General features: G+C 40.7%; 1 protein-coding gene across 4 annotated transcripts in view; it reads right to left on the bottom strand.

Annotated features, from left to right (window-relative positions):
• The window catches only part of EOGT (EGF domain specific O-linked N-acetylglucosamine transferase), a 39,787-nt gene that overhangs the window by 2,288 nt on the left and 10,951 nt on the right, over window positions 1–26,548 (bottom strand). For all 4 annotated transcript variants that reach the window (XM_020910066.2, XM_070455697.1, XM_020910069.2 and 1 more), the window contains 9 exons: window positions 23,521–23,627; window positions 19,882–19,985; window positions 14,115–14,207; window positions 13,698–13,769; window positions 12,112–12,198; window positions 11,490–11,558; window positions 8,199–8,260; window positions 2,780–2,899; window positions 481–583 (listed from right to left, as the gene is read on the bottom strand). In XM_020910066.2, the coding sequence (XP_020765725.2) occupies window positions 481–583; window positions 2,780–2,899; window positions 8,199–8,260; window positions 11,490–11,558; window positions 12,112–12,198; window positions 13,698–13,769; window positions 14,115–14,207; window positions 19,882–19,985; window positions 23,521–23,627 (817 nt within the window). The remainder of the gene's footprint in view (window positions 1–480; window positions 584–2,779; window positions 2,900–8,198; window positions 8,261–11,489; window positions 11,559–12,111; window positions 12,199–13,697; window positions 13,770–14,114; window positions 14,208–19,881; window positions 19,986–23,520; window positions 23,628–26,548) is intronic.

The raw sequence follows: 26,548 nt of genomic DNA, 5'->3' as shown, positions 1-26,548 counted from the left end.
ATGCTCTACTTCAGAGGTTGGCAATTTTTTTCAGTAACAGGCCAGACAGCATGTACTTTCAGCTCTGTGAACTAGAGAGTCTCCACCACAATTATTCAACCCTTGCCACTGAAGTGCTCAAGGAGCCATAGAAAACATGTGAGCAGAAGAGAAGGACTGTGTCCCAATAAAGCTTTATTTATAAAAACAAGTGGAGGGCCAGATATAGCCCACTGGTCTATAGTTTGCAGATCCTGTCTCTAAATAATTTAACAGATCTCGCTAGTCCAAAATTTCATGAAGGTCACTTTTACACATAAAGATAGAGAATAATTAATTTCCCCTCTCCCATAGTTTGCAAATATAAAAAAAAACAACAACTCACAATTCCAGAGAACAGTTTTATCTTTGGATTGAAGCTTAAAGACAGTTTGCAATTTAATTAGACACTTTAAGTCAATTAAAAGATAAAACAAGGTGAGTTTTGTCATTGAACTTTACCTTATCTTGAGGAAAGACTTTGTTCTGCCTTCGCCAAGTGATGTAGTGGACACCTCTCAGCCTAGCCAGGTCCAAGTAACAACGTTCATCTCCACAGTTGTACCTAAGGACACAAGGGCATCCACACATAGGGCTTTTGCCTGGGATTTTTGACCAGTCCACAGATACTTGGGGAAAAAATTCACCTCCCAAATATGTTCTTGCAAAATATTGTATAAACAGTAAACAAGAGAGAGAGAGAGATTCATGTTCATAGCAGCAGCATTCACAATAGCCAAAAGGTGAAAAGAATCTGAATGTCTATCAACTGACAAACGGATTAAAAAAAAAACATGGTATATAACCATACAAGGAATTATCGCTAATAAAAAGGAATGAGCACTGATCCATGCCACAACATGGATGAACCTTGAAAATATGACACGAAGTGAAAGCAACCAGTAAGAAAAAGCCCACATACTGCATGATTCCACTTATGTGAAATGTCCACAGTGGGTAAATCTACAGAGATAGAAAGTAGATGAGTGGTTTCCAGGGGCTGGGAGGAAGAGGACTGATTTTCTCTGGGGCGCAATGAAAATACTGTAAAATTGTGGTGGTGGTTGCACAACTCTGTCAATATATTAAAAGCACTGAATTATATGATTTACATGAGTGAACTGTAGTATGGTATATAAATAAAACTTGTTTATAGAAACACACATATACACACAAAAGTGAAACAGATTATTTTAAAAATATTTCCATAACTAAATTATCTTACCTTTCAAAAAGCAGAATAGGATTAAAGAATGGAGGGGATTTTTATCAACAGGCCTGTTGATAAAACTCCTGATATTAAAAAAAACTGATATTAACTCCTAATAACCCCAGCTTTGTGCATATGAACACTGCACTGGAGTGGGTGGGTAACACATTCTCCAAAAGAAACTGATCCCAGGACTGTTGACCTCCAAGGACTGAAATTTCTCAGTGACATTTCTTTCCTTCCTTCCTTTTTCTCTCCCCACCGCTCTCTCTCAGGGAGAAATGAAGAACTGAAATAGAATCCACAATGATCTAGCTATTTATCTAACATATGTATTTATTTTTAAAGGTTTTTCAGGCGTGTTGGAAGTTCATGACAACTTTTTTTCTAAATAGTCTCTCATTTAAATGCCAAGTTATTTTTTAAATATGACCACAAAATCAAGATATTTAGATGCAAGGGGAAGAAATCAGGTAACGGTAATCACTGTTGGTATCCAGAGTAGAATTATCAAAGGAGAGAGGTCCATGTCTCCACAACCAACCACCGAGTTAAAGGAACGCCGTGGGAAAATTACTTTCCCCTGAGGCCTCAGTCTCCCGTATATGTATATGGAATCTTACAAGCCCAGGCAATTGTATGGTGCCTGTGAGCACCAGGCAAAGAGGTTGGCTTATGGTTTGGAGCTGTGTTCTTCACTAGAAGTACAGATACTCAAACTCACTCTCTCTTTTTAAATTGTGGTAGGAAACACATGACATAAAATTTGCCATCTTAACCATTTTTAAGTATACAGTTCAGTAGTACATATAAGATCACTGTTATAAGCAATCTCCAGAACACTTTCATCACGAAAAAGTGAAACTCTGTCCTCATTAAACACAAAGTCCCCCTTCACCTCTCCCACCAGTTCTTGACACCCACCCTTCTACTTTCTGTCTCTATGAATCTGACTTCTCTACGTACCTCATGAAAGTGAAATCACACAGTATTTGTACTTTTCAGAGTAACATTTCACTTAACATAATGTCCCCAAGGTTCATCCCTGTCACTGCACAAGCCAGGATTTCTTTCTTTTCTAAGGCTGAATAGTATTCCACTGGGTATGTTTGTGTCTGTATCACATTTCATTTACTTGTTCCATAGTCAATGGACAATTGAGTTTCTTCTACCACTTGGCTAATGAGATAATACTGCTATGAACATGGGTGTGCAACACACAGGTTCTCTTTCCACACAGTAACTACACTGACGGCAGGGAGAGGTTTTCAGCTTGACAAGCTCACAGGAATGCACGCAGAGGAAGGAAGCCACAGATTCACATCTCCGGAATCCTGCTGAGATGGGGGAGGAAAGGGGTATTTGCTTGCTAAGGATAACTGCAGCCTCCAAACTTTTAGGTCTTTTTTTCTTTTCCTTCTAGATGTATATATGATGTGACTTCTTTGTAATAATTAAATATTAAGCCTTTAGAGGCTCTGAATGAAAGTCTCAGCAAGCAGAAAAAGCATTATCAGCTGCCTCAATATTAAATTGCCCCCAAACACTTACAGTTCAAACACCGCAGCCCAGTCTGGAAGGAAAAGTAAATGGGTAAGACCAGCTCCATGCATTCCAATAAATATGTCTGTGTTATGCGTGATTCTCAGCTGATCTAAAAACCCAAGTTCCCTGTGAACATAAAGAACAACAAAAGAAAGGGGAGGAGAGGGAAAGTACTGAGTTGAGTAAGCTCACGATTCATGGTAGCAACATTTATACAAGTGTCATTCCCAATTCAAAGTACATTTTCTCATGATATTTGCCAATTTCAAGTCTACTCCCATAATTAACAGCTTACTTAATAATTAAACATTTTTTCTAAGTTAAGCTTACCTTTTTTAAAACTTGCATGTTCTTATTTTAGAAGTAAACTTTTATACCTGTCTTAAATGGAAAACTAGTAACACAGGAAATAAAACTGTAAAAATGGGTATAATCAAGCTAAAAAGCATTATTCCAAGGTAGGTAGGTAACACTGCAAGGCAAAGCTCTGATCCTGAGGCTCACTCTCTCTTTATGAAAAAGTGGAATTAGCAAGCATTACAGTGATGTTATATTTAGCAACCAACTGAAAACTATTTCCTTAAGATTATGCAAGAACTTTTCAAAAATAAAATAAATTCTTTCTTGCATTATTTGAGTTATTCAATTGACATCTGTGTATCCCTTAAATTATCTCAGATACCATGAGGGCATTTTCCTGCCTGTGCAACAGACGAATCCACAATTTTATGGGTGCTGGTCTTTGAATTCAAGACACTGAAAGATGTGCAAACTTTGAAATGAAAGGTAAGAGGCAAAAGGTCCATGAATCAAGGTAAACTGCAAGTGGTTATCCAGGAGATGGTAACAGTGAACATTGACAGTTTAGGAATCAGTGAACTAAAATGGAAGGGAGTGGGAGAAATTAATTCAAATGACTATTATATCTACTACTGTAGGCAAGAATCCCTTAGAAGAAATGGAGAAGCCCTCAGAGTCAACAAGAGTCCGAAATGCAGTACTTGGGTGTAATCTCAAAAACGACAAAATGATCTCTGTTCATTTGCAAGGCAAACCATTCAGTATCAGAGTAATCCAAGTTTATGCCCCAACCAGTAATGCCAAAGAAGCTGAAGTTGAATGGTTCTATGAAGACCTACAAGACCTTCTAGAGCTAACACCCAAAAAAGATGTCCTTTATATCACAGGGGACTGGAATGCAAAAGTAGGAAGTAAAGCGATACCTGGAGTAACAGGCAAGTTTCGCCTTGGAGTACAGAATGAAGCAGGGCAAAGGCGAACAGACTTATGCCAAGAGAACACACTGGTCATAGCAGACACCCTCTTCCAATTATGTAAGAGACGACTCTACACATGGACATCACCAGATGATCAATATCGAAATCAGACTGATTATATTCCTTGCAACCGAAGATGGAGAAGCTCTATACAGTCAGCAAAAACAAGACCAGGAGCTGACTGTGGCTCAGATCATGAACTTCTTAGTACAAAATTCAGACTTAAATTGAAGAAAGTAGGGAAAACCACTAGGCCATTCAGGTATGACCTAAATCAAATCCCTTATGATTATACACTGGAAGTGACAAATAGATTTGACAGATTAGATCTGATAGACAGAGTACCTGAAGAACCATGGACAGAGGTTTGTGACATTGTACAGGAGGCAGAGATGAAAACCATCCCCAAGAATGCAAAAAGGCTAAATGGTTGTCTGAGGAGGCCTGACAAATAGCTGAGAAAAGACGAGTGGCAAAAGGCTAAGAAGAAAAGGAAAGATACACCCATCTGAACGCAGAATTCTAAAGAACAGCAAGGAGAGATAAGAACAGTCCAAAGAAATAGAGGAAAACAACAGAATAGGAAAGACTAGAGACCTCTTCAAAACAATGAGAGAAAAAAAAAAAAACAATGAGAGATACTAAGGGAACATTTCATGCAAAGATTGACACAATTAAGGACAGAAATGGTATGGATCTAACAGAAGGAGAAGATATTGAGAGGAGGTGGCAAGACTACACAGAAGAACTGTACAAAAAAGATCTTCATGACCCAGATAACCATGATGGTGTGGTCATTCACCTAGAGCCAGATATCCTGGAGTGAGAAGTCAAGTGGGCCTTAGGAAGCATCACTACAAAGCTAGTGGAGGGGATGGAATTCCAGCTGAGCTATTTCAAATCCTAAAAGATGATGCTGTGAAAGTGCTGCACTCAACATACCAGCAAATTTGGAAAACTCAGCAGTGGCCACAGGACTGGAAAAGGGCAGTTTTCACTCCAATCCCAAAGAAGGGCAATGCCAAAGAATATTCAAACTACCACACAATTGCATTCATCTCACACTCTAGCAAAGTAATGCTTGAAATTCTCCAAGCTAGGCTTCAACACTACATGAACCGAGAACTCCCAGATGTTCAAGCTGGATTTAGAAAAGGCAGAAGAACCAGAGACCAAATTGTCAACATCCATTGGATCATAGAAAAAGCAAGAGAATTCCAGAAAAACATCTACTTCTGCTTTATTGATTACACTGAAGTCTTTGACTGTGTGGATCACAACAAACTGTGGAAAATTCTTAAAGAGATGGGAATACCAAACCACCTTTTGTCTTCTGCAAAATCTGTATGCAGGTCAAGAAGCAACAGTTAGAACTGGACATGGAAAACCGACTGGCTCAAAACTGGGAAAGGAGTATGTCAAGGCCAATATTGTCACTCTGTTTATTTAACTTATATGCAGAATACATAATGCAAAATGCCAGGCTGGATGAAGCACAAGCTGGAATCAAGATTGCTGGGAGAAATATCAATAATCTCAAAATATGCAGACACCCCCACCCTTATGGCAGAAAATGAAGAGGAACTAAACAGCCTCTTGATTTGGCTACCTGATGCAAAGAGCTGCCTCACTGGAAAAAACCTTGATGCTGGGAAAGATAGAAGGCAGAAGGAGAAAGGGACACAGAGGACAAGATGGTTGAAATGCATCATTGACTCAATGGACATGAGTCTGAGCAGGCTCCGGGAGGTGGTAAAGGACAGGGAAGCCTGGCATGCTGCAGTCCATGGGGTCGCACAGAGTCTGACACTACTGACTGAACAAGAACAAGAGCCAAAAAAGTTCACTGAAGCGAGGCTGGGAAGAAATGCTGGACAGAGTCTAATACAATGATAAATAAAATGGAGTCCAATCTCCCAGTCCCACCCACCCAAAGTGAAGAAAAATAAATGAACAAGATCTGTTTGCATCGAAGGAGGGGAAGCAACTTTCCTCTTAATCAGCTTCTCCTCTTTAAAGAGCTTCCTCTCAGAACAGAACAGAAATCCCACACCTGCATGAGGGAAGACAAAGGCGCCAAGTGCGTCTCACACGACGTACGTGTGCCTCAGTTTCCCCGGGATGCCAACTGATACTGAGGGGGACGAGGGGCATTTGTCCAGGGAACACATCCGTGGAGTCGTCATTTCTGGGAAATGCCTGTAGATGAGAACTCACAATGCTCAACGCTATTATGTTTCTTTTGTGGCCCTCAGGTTGACAAGGTCTGAATTTACTCTCACTAACCCTGGGCTCTCTTCTTGCCTGCCACCTGAGGATTGCCACCATCAGGTTAGTGTCACCTATCAGACAGAAATAGCTTCAGAAACTTCACAAGACTCTTGAAAGAGGAAGATGAGACAGAGCAAGGAAAGCATTAAGAAGACGTGTCAGCGCTCACAGACTTAGATTTTTTTTTCATTTATTTTTATTAGTTGGAGGCTGATTACTTTACAATATTGTAGTGGTTTTTGCCATACATTGACATGAATCAGCCATGGATTAGGTTAATGAACTTATGGCTGTCGGGGGGAAGGGACAGTTGGGAAGATCATGTACGCATGGTTATATTAAAATGGATAACCAATAAGGTCCTACCATATAGCACGTGGAACTCTGCTCAATGTTACGTGGCAGCCTGGATGGGACGGGAGTTTGGGGGAGAATGGATACATGTATATGTATGGCTGAGTCCCTTCGCTGTTCACCTCAAACTACCACAATATTGTTCATCGGTTCTACCCAACACAAAATAAAAAGTTTAAAGGTTGAGGGGAAAAAAAGAGTAAGTCTCAATAAACAGTAGCTGTTCTTACAAGTACTATTTATTTGTACTTAGTGTCTGACGTCGGGACATGGCCATGCTCCCTCCGAAGCATGGTGACCAGCTCATGGCAGGTACCTGACAAAGACTTGTGTAAATGAACAAACGTTTAATGAATGAGGTGCTAAACGCCCAGGCTTACTAATAAGTTTAAACCAAATCATGTGAGGCACTGTATGTTGGTAAATGTGTACTTTTTTAACATAGAAAAAAGCTGTTAAATTTGGAAAACAACACTGTGATTGTGGGTGGGTGAAAAGGAGAGAGGAAAAATTTTCACTTTCCTTTGGAACTTTTCTATACTGCTTGACTTTTTCAATCAAGAACATGTATCACTTTTATAGCCCTATAGTTTTTATATCAACAGGGGTTACCTAGACAGGGTTACCTAACATATAATATATGATATAGTTGGTTATATAAATGGTAGGCAAATTCTATCTTTCTAACTTTTTACTTGTGTCAGAATTTTCAAGGAAATGTAAAAAAAAAAATTTTCTTTTTAATTTTTAGCCTCATACCACAGCATGCGGGACCTTAGGTCCCCAGCCAGGGATCTAACCCGTACCTCCAGCAATTAGAAGGCGGAACCACTGGGGAAGTCCCAGAAATGTAAATATTTTATAAGATTTTTTTTAAACCTCATACTGTTCTATGAACCTCAAATTATTCCCATATGACTAATCTTAGGCCAGAAGATGAAACCCAGCAACAGGGAAATTTGGGCTTATCCCATTTTTTAAAATTTGGAATTAGTTGCTGGTTTTTAAGACTTGTGTGTGTGTGTGTGGACCATTTTTAAAGTCTTTATTGAATTTGTTACAATATTGCTTCTGCTTTAATGTTTTGATTTTTTGGGGTCACAAGGCATGTGGGATTTAGCTCCCCAAACAGGGATTGAACCAGCAGCCCCTACATTGAAAGGTGAAGTCTTAACCACTGGACCACCAGGGACGTCTCCTAGTTGCTGACCTTAGAAATTCAGAAATTTCAAATGAAAATAGGATTCATCACTTTCTTTTTAAAAATGAATAGTATGGCAACACTATCAGGCCTGTTAACAACATCAGGCCTGTCACAGGAGGAACTTCTGCCCACTAGGCTTAGCGTCCTCACCTGCCCACTTCATTCACTGATAGTATCGGCTTGTCCCTTCCAGATTCATGAGTGCCAACATCTCCCATTCACAAAGTCCTCCCTCCTCTCCCCGCCAAAGGATGAGGAGGCTCCTCCCTCATTCAAGCCAAAGAGGACAGGATCTGCCCCAGACTGGATTATTACTTACTTATACTTATAATCAACAATCTGGACCTCAAATGTAGATACTGTTTTCAGTGCATTTACAAGCTGAGGGAAAAAAGAAAAATATTTAGAATTTCTTTTTCTTCCTTCTCTTCAATTTTATTTACCTTGAAGTCCCCAAATTTCTTATTTTTCATATAAAGTTATGTTTCAAGTATTAAATCCCCTTTGTATTTTCATACAAATATGTTTAAGTTTTAAACTTTAACTGAGTTCAAGTACAGGCTCCACCTCTGCATTTTAGGGAGGAACACACCACCTTCCTAAAATCGCTCTGCACTGGGCTGCTATGAGGATGAAAGGAGAAAATTCATAAAAGCAAAGGGCTTGTCATAGACACACATGAAATGTTACCTTTTAGCTACTGTTATTCCAATAGTCAGTCCCTCAACTTTCAATGTAAATTCACTGGGCACCGACTTTGTTCCAGAATTGTCTCCCTATCCATTATATCATTTCAGACAAACCCCAAGTGCTTTCGAACCTCATCCACCAAAAATACAAAAGTCCTGGCAGAAAAAAATTTCAACATCTCTACACAGAAAAACAACTATACTTTTAGCAGAGAGAAAACAACTAAGCTCAATTAATTCCTCGTCACATCAAAAGCATCACCATGGTTCTCTAGGTCCCTCACAAATAAGCCATCTTAACCCAACACCATGGATCACTGCTCTTCAGAAGTGTTTTGTATTTGTATCCTGCTCTCTCATGTGAGCCCTGTGATCGCAATGGCAACAGCTACAGAAGTATCACTGACTCTGCACTGAAATCATGGTGGCATTCCCAAGTGCTTTAGGTATACGTCACTTCCTGCTCACAAATACCATACCAAGGAAGTACTATATTATACACATTTCATAAATGATGTACTGAAGTCTTCGAGAAGGCAAACAACTTTCCCAGGATCTCCCATATAGCAAATGGCAGGGCCAAAACTAAATCTAGGTCATCTGCCCCCAGAACCTGTGTTCTTGGCTAGTGCACTCTATGCTCCTGCTTATAAAAAGCAACAGGCAGTGGCCCAAATCCAATTCCATCCCCCATCACACACTCGCAAAGTTATAAAATGGAAGCTTCTCTCACTGGACAGCCCCTGGACGCCCACAGATACACTGTTTATAGCAAGTAGTTGAAGGAGTGAGGAGAGATTAGAATTCCACTTTCCAGGGGAGAATTTATCAGAAGGCATGAGCCCCTTTCTTGCAATGAGATGGGCCTTCCTAAAAGGAGTCACATGTCTCCGAGGATCCCGAAGGAAGCATGCTCTTTTCCATGATTTCTAGTCAGAACAGAGACATGGCCATACCCCTTCCGGAATGACTGCTCTAAACTTGAGTTTGGGCAAGACTGCATGAACCATCATTTAAGGAGGGTATCTAGGCTTTGTTATCTATTCACAAGTCAAGGAAAAGGGAAAAGTGCTTTCTTCTCTGCCTGGGAGTTGCCTTTCTCAGAGACACCAATCCTGGGAGCAAAGCAACCAGCTGGGCACATGATGGCTTGGTGCTGGAGCTGAATGACCAAATACTGCCTCAGGGCAAGAGCATCCAGGCGACCTGCGAGGCTGGCTGTGGGAACATGGACGGCCACAGTGCAGCACCCATTGGTGGTACCTTTCCACTGGACTTCGCTCCAGCAGTTGACCGATGGACAGGGAAGGAAAGTGGTTAGCCTCCTCCCAGGTGAAGCTGGGTTACAGCTATGGAGTGTTCTCTGCCTATGAAGTAGGCTCCCTTCCCTCCCCTAAACCACCCCGTTACTCTGCTCACCAGCTGGGTGAACCTGGGCATGTTTTTTTTAACCTACAAGGTTCAGTGTTCTCGTTTAGAATGGAGAATAATAATAAAATACTAATATTATTTGTCTGCTGGGAGAGTTGATGGACAGGCAGAGGGAACACATGCTTGGCACATACTTGCATCCAAAACGTGTTACCTTACCAATAAGTACTACTCATCTGCCTACTGACGCATTTCATCTGTCCACCCCACAGTGCATTATTTGATACATTTTTATTTCCAGGTCTTTAAAACACACATACACACACTGTTCATTTCTTCCATCCACAGAGCTTACAATCGATGCCTCATTACACCATATGTTCATGTCCTCCATAATCCATATGTGTCTCGAGAAGAGATGCTAATTATACAATTTGGATCAGCCTCTTAGGCATCCAAATTAACTTGTGCCAAACATTTTACCCATCAAAAGCTGCCCCCAAATTCCCTCCCATCTCAAGTTCGCTGAAGTGCTTAGGCTAACAGCCCAGGAGTTCATGCCTGATTCTCACTACCTCTCCTAGCCTCACTGAGGCTGTAACTTTACACTCCCACAAGCAGTGTCATAGGCTCTGTCTCCAAGATATATCCCGAAACCATTTATCTTGTCATCCGTCCTGTCCTCCCCTTCATCTAAGCTCTTATGGGGGCAACAGCTCTTAATCAATCTCCCCGTTCCTTTTCTTGCAGCCAGAGTGATTTACAAACAAATAAAGAAGTCGGTTTTATGCCTCTCTATTTGCTACTATGACAAATTACTACACACTTATCATCTTAAAACAACACAATTTATCCTCTTACAGTGCTGTAGCACAGAAATTTGACACGCTGAGACAGAAGTCTCAGTGGGATGAAATCAAAGTGTACACAGTGCTGCACTCTTTGTGGAGTTTCTAGGGGACAATCCTTGTCTTTTCCAGATACCTAGAAACCTTACTATTGCAAGCACATTGCCCTGTCCTGCTCTGGAGGAGCCTTCCATTGCAATCTTGTTGAAATTAAGTATAAGTTATGAATTGATGTTGTTGAAATGAGTCAGGGAGCATAAGAGGGGAACAATTTCTAAGATACCCATGAAAAGGATGAGGATTTTTCCAACTTTATCTGCAGCTGGAGGCCACAGTCTTGCCACACTCCATCTACCATCTGCTCAAAGATATTCTCCCATTGCTCAGCTGTTAGTTTGTCCAGAGACAAAACGTTTGGCAATCTATGGCAGCAAAGGCAGGACTCAGGCAGTTTTGCCTGTTTCCACTCTGAGTTGGCGCAGAGGAAAAGTCTATAGTAAGGCAGAGCTCATTTAGTAATGTCTGGTTTGATGACTTCCAGTAGAAATCTAATAAATGAACTGGGTGCAGCCATCAAAATATTCTAAAAGCTAATAATTTCAAACCAAAGCATTTAGTAGGGTATGAAAAAAAAAAAAGCACATTACTCATAGGAAGTTAAATTCAATATGTTGCTATTAAAAACGCATACCAAAAACTGACCTCATTTTGATTCAGTATTTTCCGATACTCTGTGCTCCGTGCAAGAATGGTCACTCGAATTTTTCCACCCTGTGAAAAAGGCAAAATATTGTTGTGTATGCCTGGACAGATAACTAAACAAAACTTAAAATGGGATTTTCACCAAGAGATAAAACTCAATAAGGACACCTTAATGGGACTTTTTTTTTTCCCCTTTTAGCGTGATTTCTTCACAGTTCTCCCAGGGGATAAAAATGTACTCACTTTAGCCAGAGGAGGCAAAACGCATTCATTACACTACTTCTGTTTGTTTGGGTATATTTGGGGGCAGAGGATGTGTGGGCTGGGTGGGAGCTTGGGAGAGGAAGGGGAGAGACAGGGAAAGGAAAAGGAAAAAAAAGTACATTCTTCCACTATCTCTTAGTTTATCAAAATTTCCTAGGTTGTTGACATCTGATTTCAAATTACTCCAGGTCAGAATTTCTGGTTAACCCAGAAAACACTGTCTGCTGATGATCTCCTTTTTCTGTAAAGATGATACACTTTTTTTTCCTTTTTTTTCCCCTTTTTTTCCCCATGATACTGACTTTTACCAGGGGGTAAAAAGTTGAGCCCACCTCAGAAACCATAATGCAGCCATTACCTTGGGACCCTCTTGTGTGATGCTCAGTCTGTGCAGCACATGCTGGGAAAATGCCCTGAATAACCCAGTATTTTGACACCCAGAGATCTACAATAAAAAACAATATTTCCTATTACAATGAGTAATTTCTGCATTACTATTTAAGATGTTCTCAAGTTATACACAAGTACTATCTTAATGGCCATCATCAAAAAATCTACACACAATAAGTGCTGGCGAGGATATGGAGAAAATGAGGCCCTCCTACACTGTTGGTGAGAATATAAACTGATATAGTCATTATGGAAAACGGTATGAAGATTCCTTGAAAAACTAGCAATAAATCTTTCATCAGTTCAGTTCAGTCGCTCAGTCGTGTCCGACTCTTTGCCACCCCATGGACTGCAGCATGCCAGGCTTCCCTGACCATCACCAACTCCCGGAGCTTGCTCAAACTCATATCCATCGAGTCAGTGATACCATCCAACCATCTCATCCTCCATCATCCCCTTCTCCTACTGCCTTCGATCTTTCCCAGCATCGGGTCTTTTCAAATAAATCAGTTCTCTGCATCAGGTAGCCAAAGTATTGGACCTTCAGCATCAGTTCTTCCAATGAATATTCGCCCATTCCAGTCCATTTTAGTTCACTGATTTCTAAAATGTCAATGTTCACTCTTGCCATCTCCTTTTTGACCACTTCTAATCTACCATTGATTCATGGACCTAACATTCCAGGTTCCTATGCAATATTGCTGTTTACAGCATCGGAATTTACTTCCATCACCAGTCTGGGTCTAGGTCATCCCATACAACCTAGCAATCTCACCACTGGGCATATACCCTGAGAAAACCACAATTCTAAAAGACACATATACCCCAATGTTCACTGTGGCAATATTTATAATAGCCAAGGCATGGAAGCAATCTAGATGTCCATCAACAAATGAATGGATAAAGATGTGGTATATACATACAGTGGAATGAAAAGGAACGCATTTGAGTCAGCTGTAGTAAGGTGGATGAATCTAGAGCCTCTTACACAGAATAAAGTAAGTCAGAAAAACAAGTATCATATATTAACAGATATATGGAATCTAGAAAAATGGTACTGATGAACCTAGTAGAGAATGGACTTGTAGACATACCAGGGGAAGGTGAGAGTGGTATGAATTGGGAAAGTAGCAATGACATACATTCACTATCACGTGTAAAATAGGTAGTCAGTAGGAAGTTGCCACATAACACAGGGAGCCCCATCTGGCACTCTGTGATGACCTAGAAGGGTGGGATGGGGGAGGAGAGGGAGGTTCAAAAGGGAGGGTATATGTGTATATATATATGTACGTATATATATATATACACACACACACATATATATAACTATGTGTGTGTATGTGCATATGTATATATATATATATATATATATATATATATATATAATTATGACTGATTCACATTGTTGTGTGGCAAAAACAAATAAAACACTGTAAAGCAAATTTTCCACCAATTAAAAAATGCTTTAAATTTTTCTTTTAAATGTTATGTTAAAATCCACCAAGAATCAATTCTCTGAATATGACTGTCAACTACAGATGACATGCTTACCAGAGGGGTGTTATAGAACAGCCCGTATCTCATCCGGGGAAGTAAGGAAAAAATAGCTTCTTTAAAACATACCTAAGAATGGAGATATTTTAAAAAGGAAAGAGAATTACAATCTGCATCCTTCACACTAAAACAGCAATTTTTTAATAGAAAAAAATTACTCTATTTTGCATTAAAATATTTTGATTAGTTAATTATTTCAATCAAATGGCATTCGTATTTTCAGAAAAGTTATGGGGAAAAGTTTTTAAAAGCTATGTGGTTAAAATAATCATGATGATTCTAGTTATTACAAAGAAACTAAGGAGTTAGAAATCAATGATAAGAGCTCATAGAAACCCAGATTAAATATTTATTTGATGAGTGAGTCACTGGTGATGACAGTTATTTACAGGCATTTCAGTAAGCTTCCAGTACCCTTTTGGAGTCATAAGTTTTCAAATGTATAACATCATAATCAGTAAATGCTTTCCATGTGTCGGAGAACAGGTCACCATATCCATAGGAGCTCTGAAAGTGGAAACAAAGTAAGTCAGGGAATGCGGCTAAACCTGGCTTTTCAAAGACATCAGAAAACACCTGAATTAGCTTGCTAGTGAGCCAACACCCTGAAACACAGTTCATAAAACCCACAGAAGAAAACTGGATTTTCATCTTGGGCCTGAGCAAGTCCCTAGTTTGATGTAACAGCATCAGAAATACTCATCACAATTATAATCTCAGTCTGCCAAAAATGTTTTGTTTTTCCACCCTAGCCCTTTTTATTCTCATGTCCTTGAAACTGGAATCATTGTGGGGTTTTTTCCTGTGAATCTTCTATCCAAACCACACAGCACATAGACACTTCACCTTCTGTACACGTCAGAACATGCACAGGGGGCAAAACGCACCCGAGCAGACAGAATGCACTTTTGGCGCGCTCATGAAATCCAGAAACATAGTGCTGATGACCCCATTTACAGAGAAGAGGAGATGCAGATGTAGAGGAGGGACTGGTGGACACAGCTGGGGAAGGAGAGGGTAGGGCAAATCGAAAAAGGAGCACTGACATATATGCACTATCATATGTGAAACAGTACGCAGTGGGAAGCTGCTACGTAACACAGGGAGCCTAGCCTGGCGCTCTGTGATGACCCAGAGGGGTAGAATGTCAGGGAGATGGAGGCCCAAGAGGGAGAAGACACACACACACACACACACACACACACACACACTTATGACTGATTCATGTTAACGTATGGCAGAGACCACCACAACATTGTAAAGCAATTATCCTGCAAGGGAAAAAAAAAAAATCTGAGAGTAAGAAAATGCTTTGAAAGTTTTAACATTAAAAATATAATGTTAGTAACTCTAGGAAATGATCTCCCTGTTGATTAATGAGTAATATTTGATAATTCCCTTTGACACTAATAAGAGTAATGACAATAGTATCTTGCATACTTCCTACATCCCAGGCGCTGTTTTAAGAACTTGACATTATTAACACATTAAACCACTGCACTAACTTCATGAGTGAGGGAATACCATTATCCCTATTTTACAGATGAGGAAACTGGGACAAAATTATAGTTATCTGCCTCAACTGTAGAGCTGCTGGGTTTACAGAGCCGGGATTAAATCCAGTCTCTTTGGTTCCAGACTCCATACGTGTAACCTGTATATGGCAGGACTAGTTCTTTCTGGACATTTACCAAATACATTTCATTTTTGAAAACTAGAAATTAATTAATACTCCATCAGCTGAAGGAAGGAGGTCAATTTATTTCAAAATGGTAGAATTAGATGGAAAAACTCAGCCAAAAGAAATAAGAAATACATACTGTAGGGTTACATTCAAGGTCTCCAGCTGGTTACACATGATGTTCATTATGTCCATGTCTTTTTATCGCTACAGCATTCTTTTTTTTCAGATTTTGAAAATTTTATGTTGTACATATTAGAGTCATTTCAAAGGTATTGAGAACTGTTAGATGTGATGATAAAAAATAAAAATTCTTTCCTTCAATGGGTCTCCGGTGCTGTTCTAATAAAGGCCCTTCTCAACACCATCAAAAATTATATGTTCCTGTTTTGGTTCAATAATAAATAAAGGGCAATTAAAGAAGTGATTCTAGGCAGTTTCCTGAGATAAAATACTTCTGATGAAATAAGATGAAATAAGGAAAATTTAATAATACAGTGATCCTGGCTGGTCCCTTTTCAGAGATGGCATGTGTTATTCAGTAATAATCACCTCGAGAAGCTTCTTCTTCCACATCCCTCAAATTCAAATGATTTGTCACAGAAGGAGGGACTTTTCCAGTCTTATGTTGAAGAATATTTGGACAGTCTTAAGATGACATAAAATTTCCTCCTGTGTATATCTCAAACAAAAGACAATCTATGACTTAGAAATTCCCCTTATAGGAATCTGCCCTTCAGAAATTCTAGGATGACTATGTAAAGATACATGTATATGAAAAAGATGTTCAGGACAGAATTTCTGTCAAGAGCAAAGAACTGGAAACAAACTAAATGTGATCAGAGTAAGGGCAGAGGGAGATACATGCACTAAGGCATTCCTGGTGGCTCAGGCAGTAAAGAATCCATCTGCAATGTGGGAGATCCAGGTTCAATCCCTGGATTGGGAAGATCCCCTGGAGGAGGGCATGGCAACCCACTTCAGTATTCTTGCCTAGAGAATCCCATGGACAGAAGAGCCTAGTGAGCTATAGTCCATGGGGTCACAAAGAGTCGGACATGACTGAGCAACTAACACTTAGACTTTGACTTTAAAGCATCCACCAAATCATCCATTATATAGAGCAAATGGAATAGCATGGAACTATTAATAATAAAGAAATAATCCTCCTAAATATGCTGACCTGGAAATATGCCAACTACATAATGTTAAGTCAACAATGTGGGAGAACACATTTTATCTTCTATAAGGATACAGACATATTCTTATACAAACTTATACTATATATATATATATATCCTTATGTAAGTCCTTGTATAAGTGTTGTATAAAGATGTGTTTACATTTTTTAAAATAAAGTCTTGCAATGGATTCTCACATATGCTAACCGCAATTAACCTTCAAAGGAAATGGAATTGGAGGAGATAAAGGAGACTTTAAAAAAAAAAACAACTTTATATACTTCTGGGTTGACTGAAATCATTATAACTTGGTCTTAGTTGTATAATTAAAAATTGTAATAATAAAGCTATACTACACTTCTCAGTACAAGGAAAGGGGGAAAGCCTGCAGTAAGCCCCCTGGGGCTCCTTGCATAAGAGCAACCCTGCCATGCCCAGAAATGCGTCTCCAGGAGCAGCCCCAGGAGCATGGCTCCAGGTCGGCAGTTACACTGCCTACACTGCCGAGGTCCGTGCAGATGAGAGGGGCGGCCCTAGAAGCTTCCTTGTGGGGAGAGCCTGTAAGCTGATCTGAAGTGCAGCACCGCCAGCTCCCAACTTCTCCTCGGGGCACACAGCTTGTCCAGGGCCACAGAGACTGGTTCCAGGGCAACACCGTCCACCGCAGGGGGGTTCAACTCACGTCAGCCTAGGGTGGCAGAGCTGCTTCCCTCAAGGCCTTCCCAGCAAGAGAACCAGGTGGCAGCCACAGGGCACCTCACCAGCCCCCCAATCTCCCGACAGGTTTCTGGAGCCTCCAGCAAAAGAGAACCAGGTGGCAGTCACGGGACACCTCACCCACCGACATCCTCTCTACAGGCTTCTGGGGCGTCTTGATTCTGAAACAACCTGGTACTTGCCTGTCCTGAGACCCTGACTGAGCCACGAGCAAAGGCCTCTCTGACCAAGAAAACAGGCTCTAAATGGATGCACACAGAGAAGCAGAGGAGGGAGGTCACATCAGGGCGGCCACCTTGCTCGGCTAAATGCACCCCGCGAGTACAGGCAGTCAAGGTCAGGCTGCACTAAGATCATGTGTCCCATTAACTGAGTACCTGGTGAGCCCCACGGTGGCAATGTATCTATTCACCCCACCCAGCAGGCTCAGAGAAGGGGAGAGGCTGCAGATGCTGGCTCAGTTTAACTTACTCCACTAGAGGAAGACACCAAAAAGCATGCAACGAGATACAAGGAAGCTTCTGGAAAACTTTCCGTCAACTTAGCAAGATCTTCAGGGAAGTACAGGGAGACGAGGAAGCACTGTGTTTGCAAGGCTCAGGTCTGAGGACAGACTGCTTAGATGGGAACCCTGACTCCACCCCTCCCCAACTGTGTTGTCTTAGAAATACTACCACCTCAGCTTCCTCATCTATAAAATAAACAAATAAAAACCCTGGCCCACCAAGAGTTGTGAGCATTAAATATGAGAACATCAGATGTAAATGAAAAATAAAAAAACCCACAAGAACCTTGAGTTAATCATTCAGAGCTACTGGGAGCCTATGCATGGGACCTAGAAACCACAATCATAGACAAAAAGAGGAAAGAAAGGGACAGCAGATCCCATTGCTCAGAAAAACATTTCTAAGAAATAGAACTATGGTGGTAGCAAAACTGAAACACAAGAGGGAAATGAAAATACGTGCAAAGAAGGAAAGCAAAAAGTGAGCATTAAGTTGCTGGGAATGTTAGAAACAGTTCTCATCAGGCTTGAAATCAAACTATAGGGCTAGGGAGCCATAATGATGAAAACCTCTTGTCACAGCCCTGCTACCAGCCCCCCATCAGCAAAGAAAGTGTTAGCAAAACAGTTCCCCTCCTGCAAGACAGCCTGACCTCAGTTCACACTGCAGCTCTGCCCTCTGGAACCGGACGGCATGCCTGCACCATGTGCTAGTGATTCTAAAAGACACCTGACGGGCACTCTGAGTGTGGAGCGGACAGGGCTCAAGGACTCCTGTGACTGGCTTGCCTCTCGGGATCCTGGTGGCGTGGCCAATGCAGTTGTTTCAGAAGATCCTGGCCCTGGGGCACCTGTACCTGTCCCAGGGGGAATCACGTCTCCCTGCGGTCTGACCTGTGCTATACAGACTGCAAAGAGTCCTGAGAAGCAGTGCCTAATGCTGCCCTGCCAGCAAGCTGGAGCTCCCCTGCACCATCCTTCTCGACAGACTTGGGGTAAAAGGGGGGCCTATGAGCATCCTGAGCACTGTAACATCTGGATGAACCTGAGGGTGGGTGTTCTCGGTTCTCGGGGGGTGCTCCCACTTCCCAGGTTAGGCAGCCTTTCTCATGCACACTATATGCCATGTGCTCTCCAGCCCACTGCCACGGTTAACATTCAGAGCACACGTGCTATGGGTCAGGCACTGTGACTGTCTGCACATGATATGCTTTATCCTCAAAACAACACTGAGGTAGAAACTGTAATTTTATAGGTGAGAGTACCAGGGCAACTTTGGGGTGACCTTGGCCAGTGGAAGGGCCAGCTATAGGAAAAAAAACAAGTGTAAGGCAAGCAAAGGAAGAGAAGAGGGAAGAAAAGATGCATGGAAAACAAATAAGCCCACAGCAGAGGTGATTCAACACGTGTAGCTTCATGCAGGCCTAACACTCAGATACGTCCGGCACAACCTGGCACGAAGCAGGAAACAATAGGGAAGGTGCAGTGAAGCGAAGCAGATGGCAATCAGCAGAGGCCAACTGTGAACAGAGGCAGGCGCTCCCCACCCAGGGACCACAGTTTAAACAAATGATGATCTTTTATGCTCGGCTCAAAGGCACCCTGAGCTCGACCTCCTCAAAGCGTAGAAAGCAAGCTTCTACAACCTCATTCTAAATTTCAAAAACATGTGCATCTTCCCATATGTACTGTGGCTGTGGTTCAGTCACTCAGTCGTGTCCGACTCTTCTGTGACCCGATGGACTGCAGCCCGCCAGGCTCCTCTGTCCATGGGATTCTCCAGGCAAGAACACTGGAGTGGGCTGTCATTCCCTCCTCCAGGGGATCTTCCCGACCCAGGGATCAAACACACATCTCCTGCATTGGCAGGCGGATTCTTTATCACTGAGTCACCAGGGAAGCCTAGCCATATGTATACCTACACATAAATACATCCACACGGACTCATTCACACCATCTGCACATGCATGAACGTGTGTGTACATGTGTAAATGTAAGTGTGTGCATCTTAGAAAACTCTATTACATAAGATCAGAGTCAAACTGGTACTGAGCAAGGTAAAGACAGCACTGAAGCAGAAAGCCAGTTCTTACTTACTGTGTCCCACATCACAACGTACACGTCTGTGCTAAAGGAATTGTTAACATGCTGAGTAATGTAAAGATTGATGAAATCACAGAAGTGGTGATACATGTTAACACCTAGGATTGGAAAAAAAAAAAGAAATTCACGTCCATTAACCCCAAAAGAAACGATTACACAATCTTTATTCTACCCTATCTACTTACAGTATGGTAGACTTTTAGCTGAAATGAATCAGTGGAAAATTAACAATTTTCCAAACATAAAATGATCAATACACAAGTGTCTTCAGTTGACAGATTGATTATGCTCAAACACTCATTTTCAAATCGATTATGTGAAAATTAGGAATGCATTTTCCTTACACACTAAGAAATAAATGATCATTAAGTTCCCAGAAAAAGTAACAGAAGCTTCTTTAACTCAACATGAGAACTATAGAGCCATTAAGACTAATCACTATTTTTATGGTCTTTTATTTTTTTAAATCAATCGACACCTGCTCATGATGATACTGGCAATGATGGCAACTATTAACATTTTGGTATTTTTCATTCCTGTCCCTTTTTCTCCTTTTAATCACTACTTATAATATTGCTTCTTGGGAAAATAGTAACCAGTTATCATTTAAAGAGCTGAAATCTCATGTCCTAATTAAAAGTCTAAGAACTCTGGACTCAGAAGAAGAGGTTGAATTATGAGCAACATTCTCAGGTTAGTCTGTAAATTCCAAAGCTTCAGCTTCTCTACTGGAAATAGGAAGTCAATATACTCAGATGCCAGCTTTGAGGTAACATACCTAAAGAAGCCAGCCCAGTGCCTGGCACAAGTGAAAACTTAGACCAGCTGGAGAGTGCTGGGTCAAAGAGGAAAGGGGAGGGCGGTGCTGCTCTTTGTAAGTTCCTAAGTCCGGCATTCATAAGAAACAACTGTATAAATCTAAATGGGATGAAATTCCAAGAACTGACACCTTAAAGGAAATGTCAATTAAAAGATAAACAGTGACTTTCAAAAGCAGAAATCATAAAGTATTCTGACTTCATTCCTATAGCAAATAACAACACTGTATGCCAGAAACTAAGAGGAAAAAGGACTCCATTTATAAAAGTCAGGTCATTACACCATACACCTTCAACATAAACAGTGCTGGATGTCAATTATATCTCAACAAAGGAAAAGGAAAAGGAAAAGAAAAAAAAAAATTACTCCCTTCTTTTTAGACCAGTATCTTAGATGAATGTTTGGAAGGACTTTTAAATTTTCACCCAGAAAAATCCTGCCAAAGAGCACATTTTCAAATAAACAAGGAAAATGATGTCTTATGACAAGCCGTCTCCTTTTCCCAGATTAGCACACAGCCCACATTACTGCTCATGAGTCGTTCAGCAAATTTATAACACTTACTGAAGGAGGCCGAATGCACAAAACAGCAGTTGGTGCCAGGAGGATTTATAAAAGAGGGAGAAAACGTAGGCTCTGTCATCAAGAAACAGGCCCCACATGAGTATTGTTCTGAGGAATGCTCATTTTCTTAAGGTAAGGGTTAATATGGGGGCATCTCTGGTGGCTCAGCGGTAAAAGAATCTACCTGCCAATGCAGGAGTCATGGGTTCGATCCCTGATCTGGGAAGATCCCACATGCCGCAGAGCAACTAAGCCTGGGCCCTAGTGACCATAAGCCACAACTCCTCCTCCTCATCCCCCTTCTCCCCCCGGCACTACCGAGTCTGTGTTCCACGACAAGAGAAATCACCGCCAATGAGAAGCCCGGACACAACCACTAAACAGTAGTCCCCACTTGCCACAACTAGAGAAAAGCCTGTGCAGCAACAAGAAGCCAGCACAGTCAAAATAAACAAATAAAATAACATAAATTATTTTTTTTTAAAAAGAGCAAAAACTGTTTGATGTATGTTTATGAGATTTGCTCACCTGTTTAAAAAAAGAGTTAATATGAGAAGGAATGTGGGCTGACAGCGTTAAGTTGGAAGAAAAAGGCAGAGTTATAAACACAGGAAAGAAAGCCTGCAGATCTACCCTAGCCTATTATTCCAACCTTATATCCTTTATTGCATAAGTAGCTACATAAATTCAACCATTTGCACATGTTCAATCCTTCCTCAGGCAGATCAGTGTTTTCTTTGCTCCATTTTAGCCTGCATATTTTAAAAATGTGTTGGGTCCTTGAACACAGCATTTTTACCTGCTCGTGTTTCTAAAACCTAAACCTGTCTGGTTTCTGAAACTCAGGCTTTGTCATGTAAAAATTACGACTTCAGGAAGCGGAGCACATTAAAAATATGATTAATAAATTAGAGAAATTCTGAAATATTCGTGACAGGGGGCTCTTTATATCTCATCGTTAAGCCCAGCCTCTCATGAATTTGGATGTGGTGTGGCACAGAAATCTCCATTTCTTGTAATGAGAAGGATAATCAGGTATGATTTGTGTTTCTTCTCTCCAGGGCAGCAAGTTCACAAAGCAAAAGCTGCGCTTGCATGTGGAAAATTAAAAGTTTTAACTGCAAATAGGACAATAATTTTAACTTTTTTTTTTTTTCAAGAATATATGCCAGGACTAACTTCCAAAAGAATTTCAAGTTAGCTTTAGTAATGGAGACAGTATCAGAAACTCCGCCTGAAGAGGCCACAGGCCTTCCTTTTCCACCTACACTGCATACAGGGCTCTTAATTTTTAAAAAGTTCTACTGAAGCACTAGCTAAATCAAGGGATTAGAGAAACCACATGAGGTAAATTTAGTTGCAAAAGGGGTACCCAGGCTTTCTCTGCTCATCTTTCGATTTTCACAGAGTTATTTGACAATGATGTGAAAGTTTCTTCTAGCATGCCAGTACATAAAACAGTGGGAAGTTCAAATTAGTTCACTTTTTCGAGAGAAGAAAGCAAAAAGTAAATCTACTGTTCAATGTCACATTCTACCGTTGTTCAGTTGCTAAGTCACGTGTGACACTTTGCGACCCCATGGCTTGCAGCATGCCAGGCTTCCTTATTCTTCACTATCTCCTACAGTTTGCTCAAACTCGTGTCCACCGAGTTGGTGATGCCTTCCAACCACCTCATCCTCTGTCGTCCCCTTCTTCTTTGCCCTCAGTCTTTCCTAGCCTCAGGGTCTTTTCCAACGAGTCAATTCTTTGCATCAGGTGGCCAAAGTATTGGAGCTTCAACTTCAGCATCAGTCCTTCCAATGAATAGTCAGGGTTGATTTCCCTTAGGATTGACTGGTTTGATTTCCTTGCTGTCCAAGGGACTCTCAAGAGTCTTCTCCATCTACCACAATTCGAAAGAATCAATTCTTAGGCACTCGGCCTTCTTTATGGCCCAACTCTCACATCTGTACATGACTACTGGAAAAACCATAGCTTTCACTATATGGACCTTTGTCAGCAAAGTGATGTCTCTGCTTTTTAAAACACTGTCTAGGTTTGTCATAGCTCGTCTTCCAAGGAGCAAGTGTTTTTTTTAATTTTGTGGCTGCAGTCAACATCTGCAGTGATTTTGGAGCCCAAGAAAATAAAATCTGTCACTGTTTCCACTTTTTCCCATGTATATGCCATGAAGTGCTTCCCAAAGTTATAGGAACACATACATCAGTAAAAAGGAACAAAGCCACATTAACCAATAAAGCTTCTCACCTGCATCTAGTTTCATGAAGTAGGTTGGTTTTTCAATAACAATGTCACACTGAGCATCTTCTACAGGTCTGAAGTTGAGTTCAGTGTAGCTCTGTAGCTCTGCAAACCTGGAATTAAGAATCAGGAGATGCTTTCAAAGGGCTCCTCCTAGATCTCTTGTTGCAACACTATAATTCAGGATCTGTTCACTAGGTGAGTTTTATTTCCAGAAAATACTCATAAACACATGAGAAACTTCTCAAACTTACTAATACTTATGCAGCTTGATATCAATTTTAATGCTGAGACAAGAAACAAAAATGATTTTAAATTTCAGCCTAATGTGCAAGAGCAACTGGGACCATTTCTGACAAAGCAGAAATTTCTACAGGGTTGGCAAAAAAAAATCTACCAGTAAAGTGGAAAGATTCAGAAAGGTTTCTTGCAGTCTGGCAAGGCTCAGTAGGAACACTGACCCAGAGAACCTTTTTGGATTCTGAGAAAGATGGTGTTCTAAGAATTATCAAGTATTTTGGGAAAAACTGCAGACAACTATGTTTCCCAGAAGAAAGAAAACTATTTCTCAGAAAACCACTTCTGAAGCCACTTGGTACAATTTTCTTCCATACAAAAGAAGACAATCACAAGTTAATCTACAGATCATTTGTAAACTTTTTATCTTTGAGACTGTATGTGATGTAAGACAAGTATCAAAGAGATCCTTTTAAAACACATATAACGCCAAAATATTTATTCCAGTGGTTTCAAAAATATGTCCACAAATTCTCTGATACTTCTCCCTTCCAGAGGTGGAGATGAATTCCCTGCCCTGGAGGGTGAGCTGGAGTTAGTGATTCACTTGTAATGAACAGAATATGGCAGAAGTGATGGTGATCACTTACGGTGTGCCCATCAGGGTATAAATATAAAGACTGAGGCCTCCATGTTGGGCCATGCTTACACAGACAACATGATCTTGGGGAAGTCGGCTGCCAGCTGTCGGCAGCCTCAGGGAGAGGCCCATGTGGTAAAGAAATGACACCTCTAGCCAACAAGCAGAGAAGAAAACCTAAAGATAACAGTTATATGAGTGAGTTTAGGAAACAGATTCTACAGGCCCAGCTGGGCCTGAACCACACAGCTAAGCTGCCCCCAAATCCTGGCTGTCGGAAACTTTGTGTGATAAAAAATCTTCACTGTTTTATGCTGCTAAATGTTTGAGTAATTTATGATACAGCAATAAATAATTAACATAAATATACCCTATCAAAAGATACTAGGAAACAAATGTCAAATATTTGATTTTGGATCTCAGATATCAAAGTGTGCTAGGAATAGAAATGCCCACTAGAAAAGAGGAACGCCTACTGCAAAAGTCTCTTACATGAAGTAAGATCTTGCACTGCAAACTCTAACATGCCACATAAACCTGTGAAAGGCAGTTTACCTGAACAGTTTGATTAGCATGAACGTTTGACATCAAAAATGCACTCAGAAGAAAAAAAAAGAATACTCTTTGAGATAAATCTTAACTATATATTTTTTGGATCTGTCTCTTTTTAAAGCAAAGGAAATAAAAGGAAAAATAAATAAATAGGAACTAAGTAAACTTAAATGCTATTCCACAGCAAAGGAAACCCTCAATGACATGGAAAGACAACCTAAGAACAGAAGAACATATTTACAAATGATATGACCAATAAGAGGTTAATATCTAAAATATATCAACAGTTCATACAATTCAACATCAAAAAACCAAACAACTCAATTAAAAAATGGGCAGAAGACCTGAAGAGAAATTTCTTCTAAAAACAATACACCAACAGCCAACATGAAAAGATGATCAACATCACTAATAAAAACATGATCAACATCACTAATCCAGGAAATGCAAATCAAAATTGCATCTGTCAGAATGGTTATCACCAAAAAGAACATATCAAATAGCAAATACTGGTGAAGATGTGGGGAAAAGGGAAACCTCATTCACTGTTGGTGGGAATGTAAATTGGTGCAGCCACTGTGTAAAACAATATGGAGCTTTCTCAAAAAAATAAAAATAGAGCTACCATATGACCCATGAATTCCACTCCTGGGTATATATATATGAAAAAAATGAAAACACTAATTTGAAAAGATACCTGCACCCCAATACTCACAGCAACGTTATTCACAATTGCCAGGATATGGAAGCAACCTATAAGTCCATCAAAAGATGAAAGGATAATGAAGATTATATACATATATAATGGAACACTAGATGTGACAGCTGATCCATAAAGAAGGCTGAGCACTGAAGAATGAAAGTGAAAGTGAAAGTTGCTCAGTCACAGTCACCTCGACTCTTTGTGACCCCATAGACTATACAGTCCATGGAATTCTCCAGGCCAGAATACTGGAGTGTGTAGCCTTTCCCTTCTGCAGAGGATCTTCCCAACCCAGGGATTGAGTCCAGGTCTCCTGCATTGCAGATGGATTCTTTACCAGCTGAGCCACAAGGGAAGCCCAAGAATACTGGAGTGGATAACCTATCTGTTCTCCAGAGGATCTTCCCAATCCAGGAATTGAACCCAATGCAGGAATTTTCCTGCATTGCAGGAAAATTGTTTACCAACTGAGCTATCAGGGAAGCACTGAAGAATAGATGCTTTCAAATTGTGGTGCTGGAAAAGACTCTTGAGACTCCCTTGGACAGCAAGGAGATCCAACCAGTCAATCCTAAAGGAAATCAACACTGACTACTCATTGGAAGGATTGCTGCTGAAGCTGAAACTCCAATATTCTGGCCACCTGATGCGGAGAGCCAACTCACTAGAAAAGACCCTGATGCTGGGAAAGACAAGAGGCAAAAGGAGAAGGGAGTGGCAGAGGATGAGATGGTTAGATAGCATCACTGACTCAATGGACATGAATCTGAGCAAACTCTGGGAGATAATGGAGAACAGGGGAGCTGGGCATGCCACAGTCCACGGGCTTGCAAAGAGTCGGACACAACTTAGCAACTGAACAACAGCAACAACAAATAATCGAATACTACTCAGTCATAGTA

This window comes from Odocoileus virginianus, chromosome 26 (assembly GCF_023699985.2).
Source record: "Odocoileus virginianus isolate 20LAN1187 ecotype Illinois chromosome 26, Ovbor_1.2, whole genome shotgun sequence".
In the NCBI taxonomy this organism is placed as follows: domain Eukaryota; kingdom Metazoa; phylum Chordata; class Mammalia; order Artiodactyla; family Cervidae; genus Odocoileus; species Odocoileus virginianus.
This window is presented reverse-complemented; position numbering and strand designations above follow the sequence as displayed.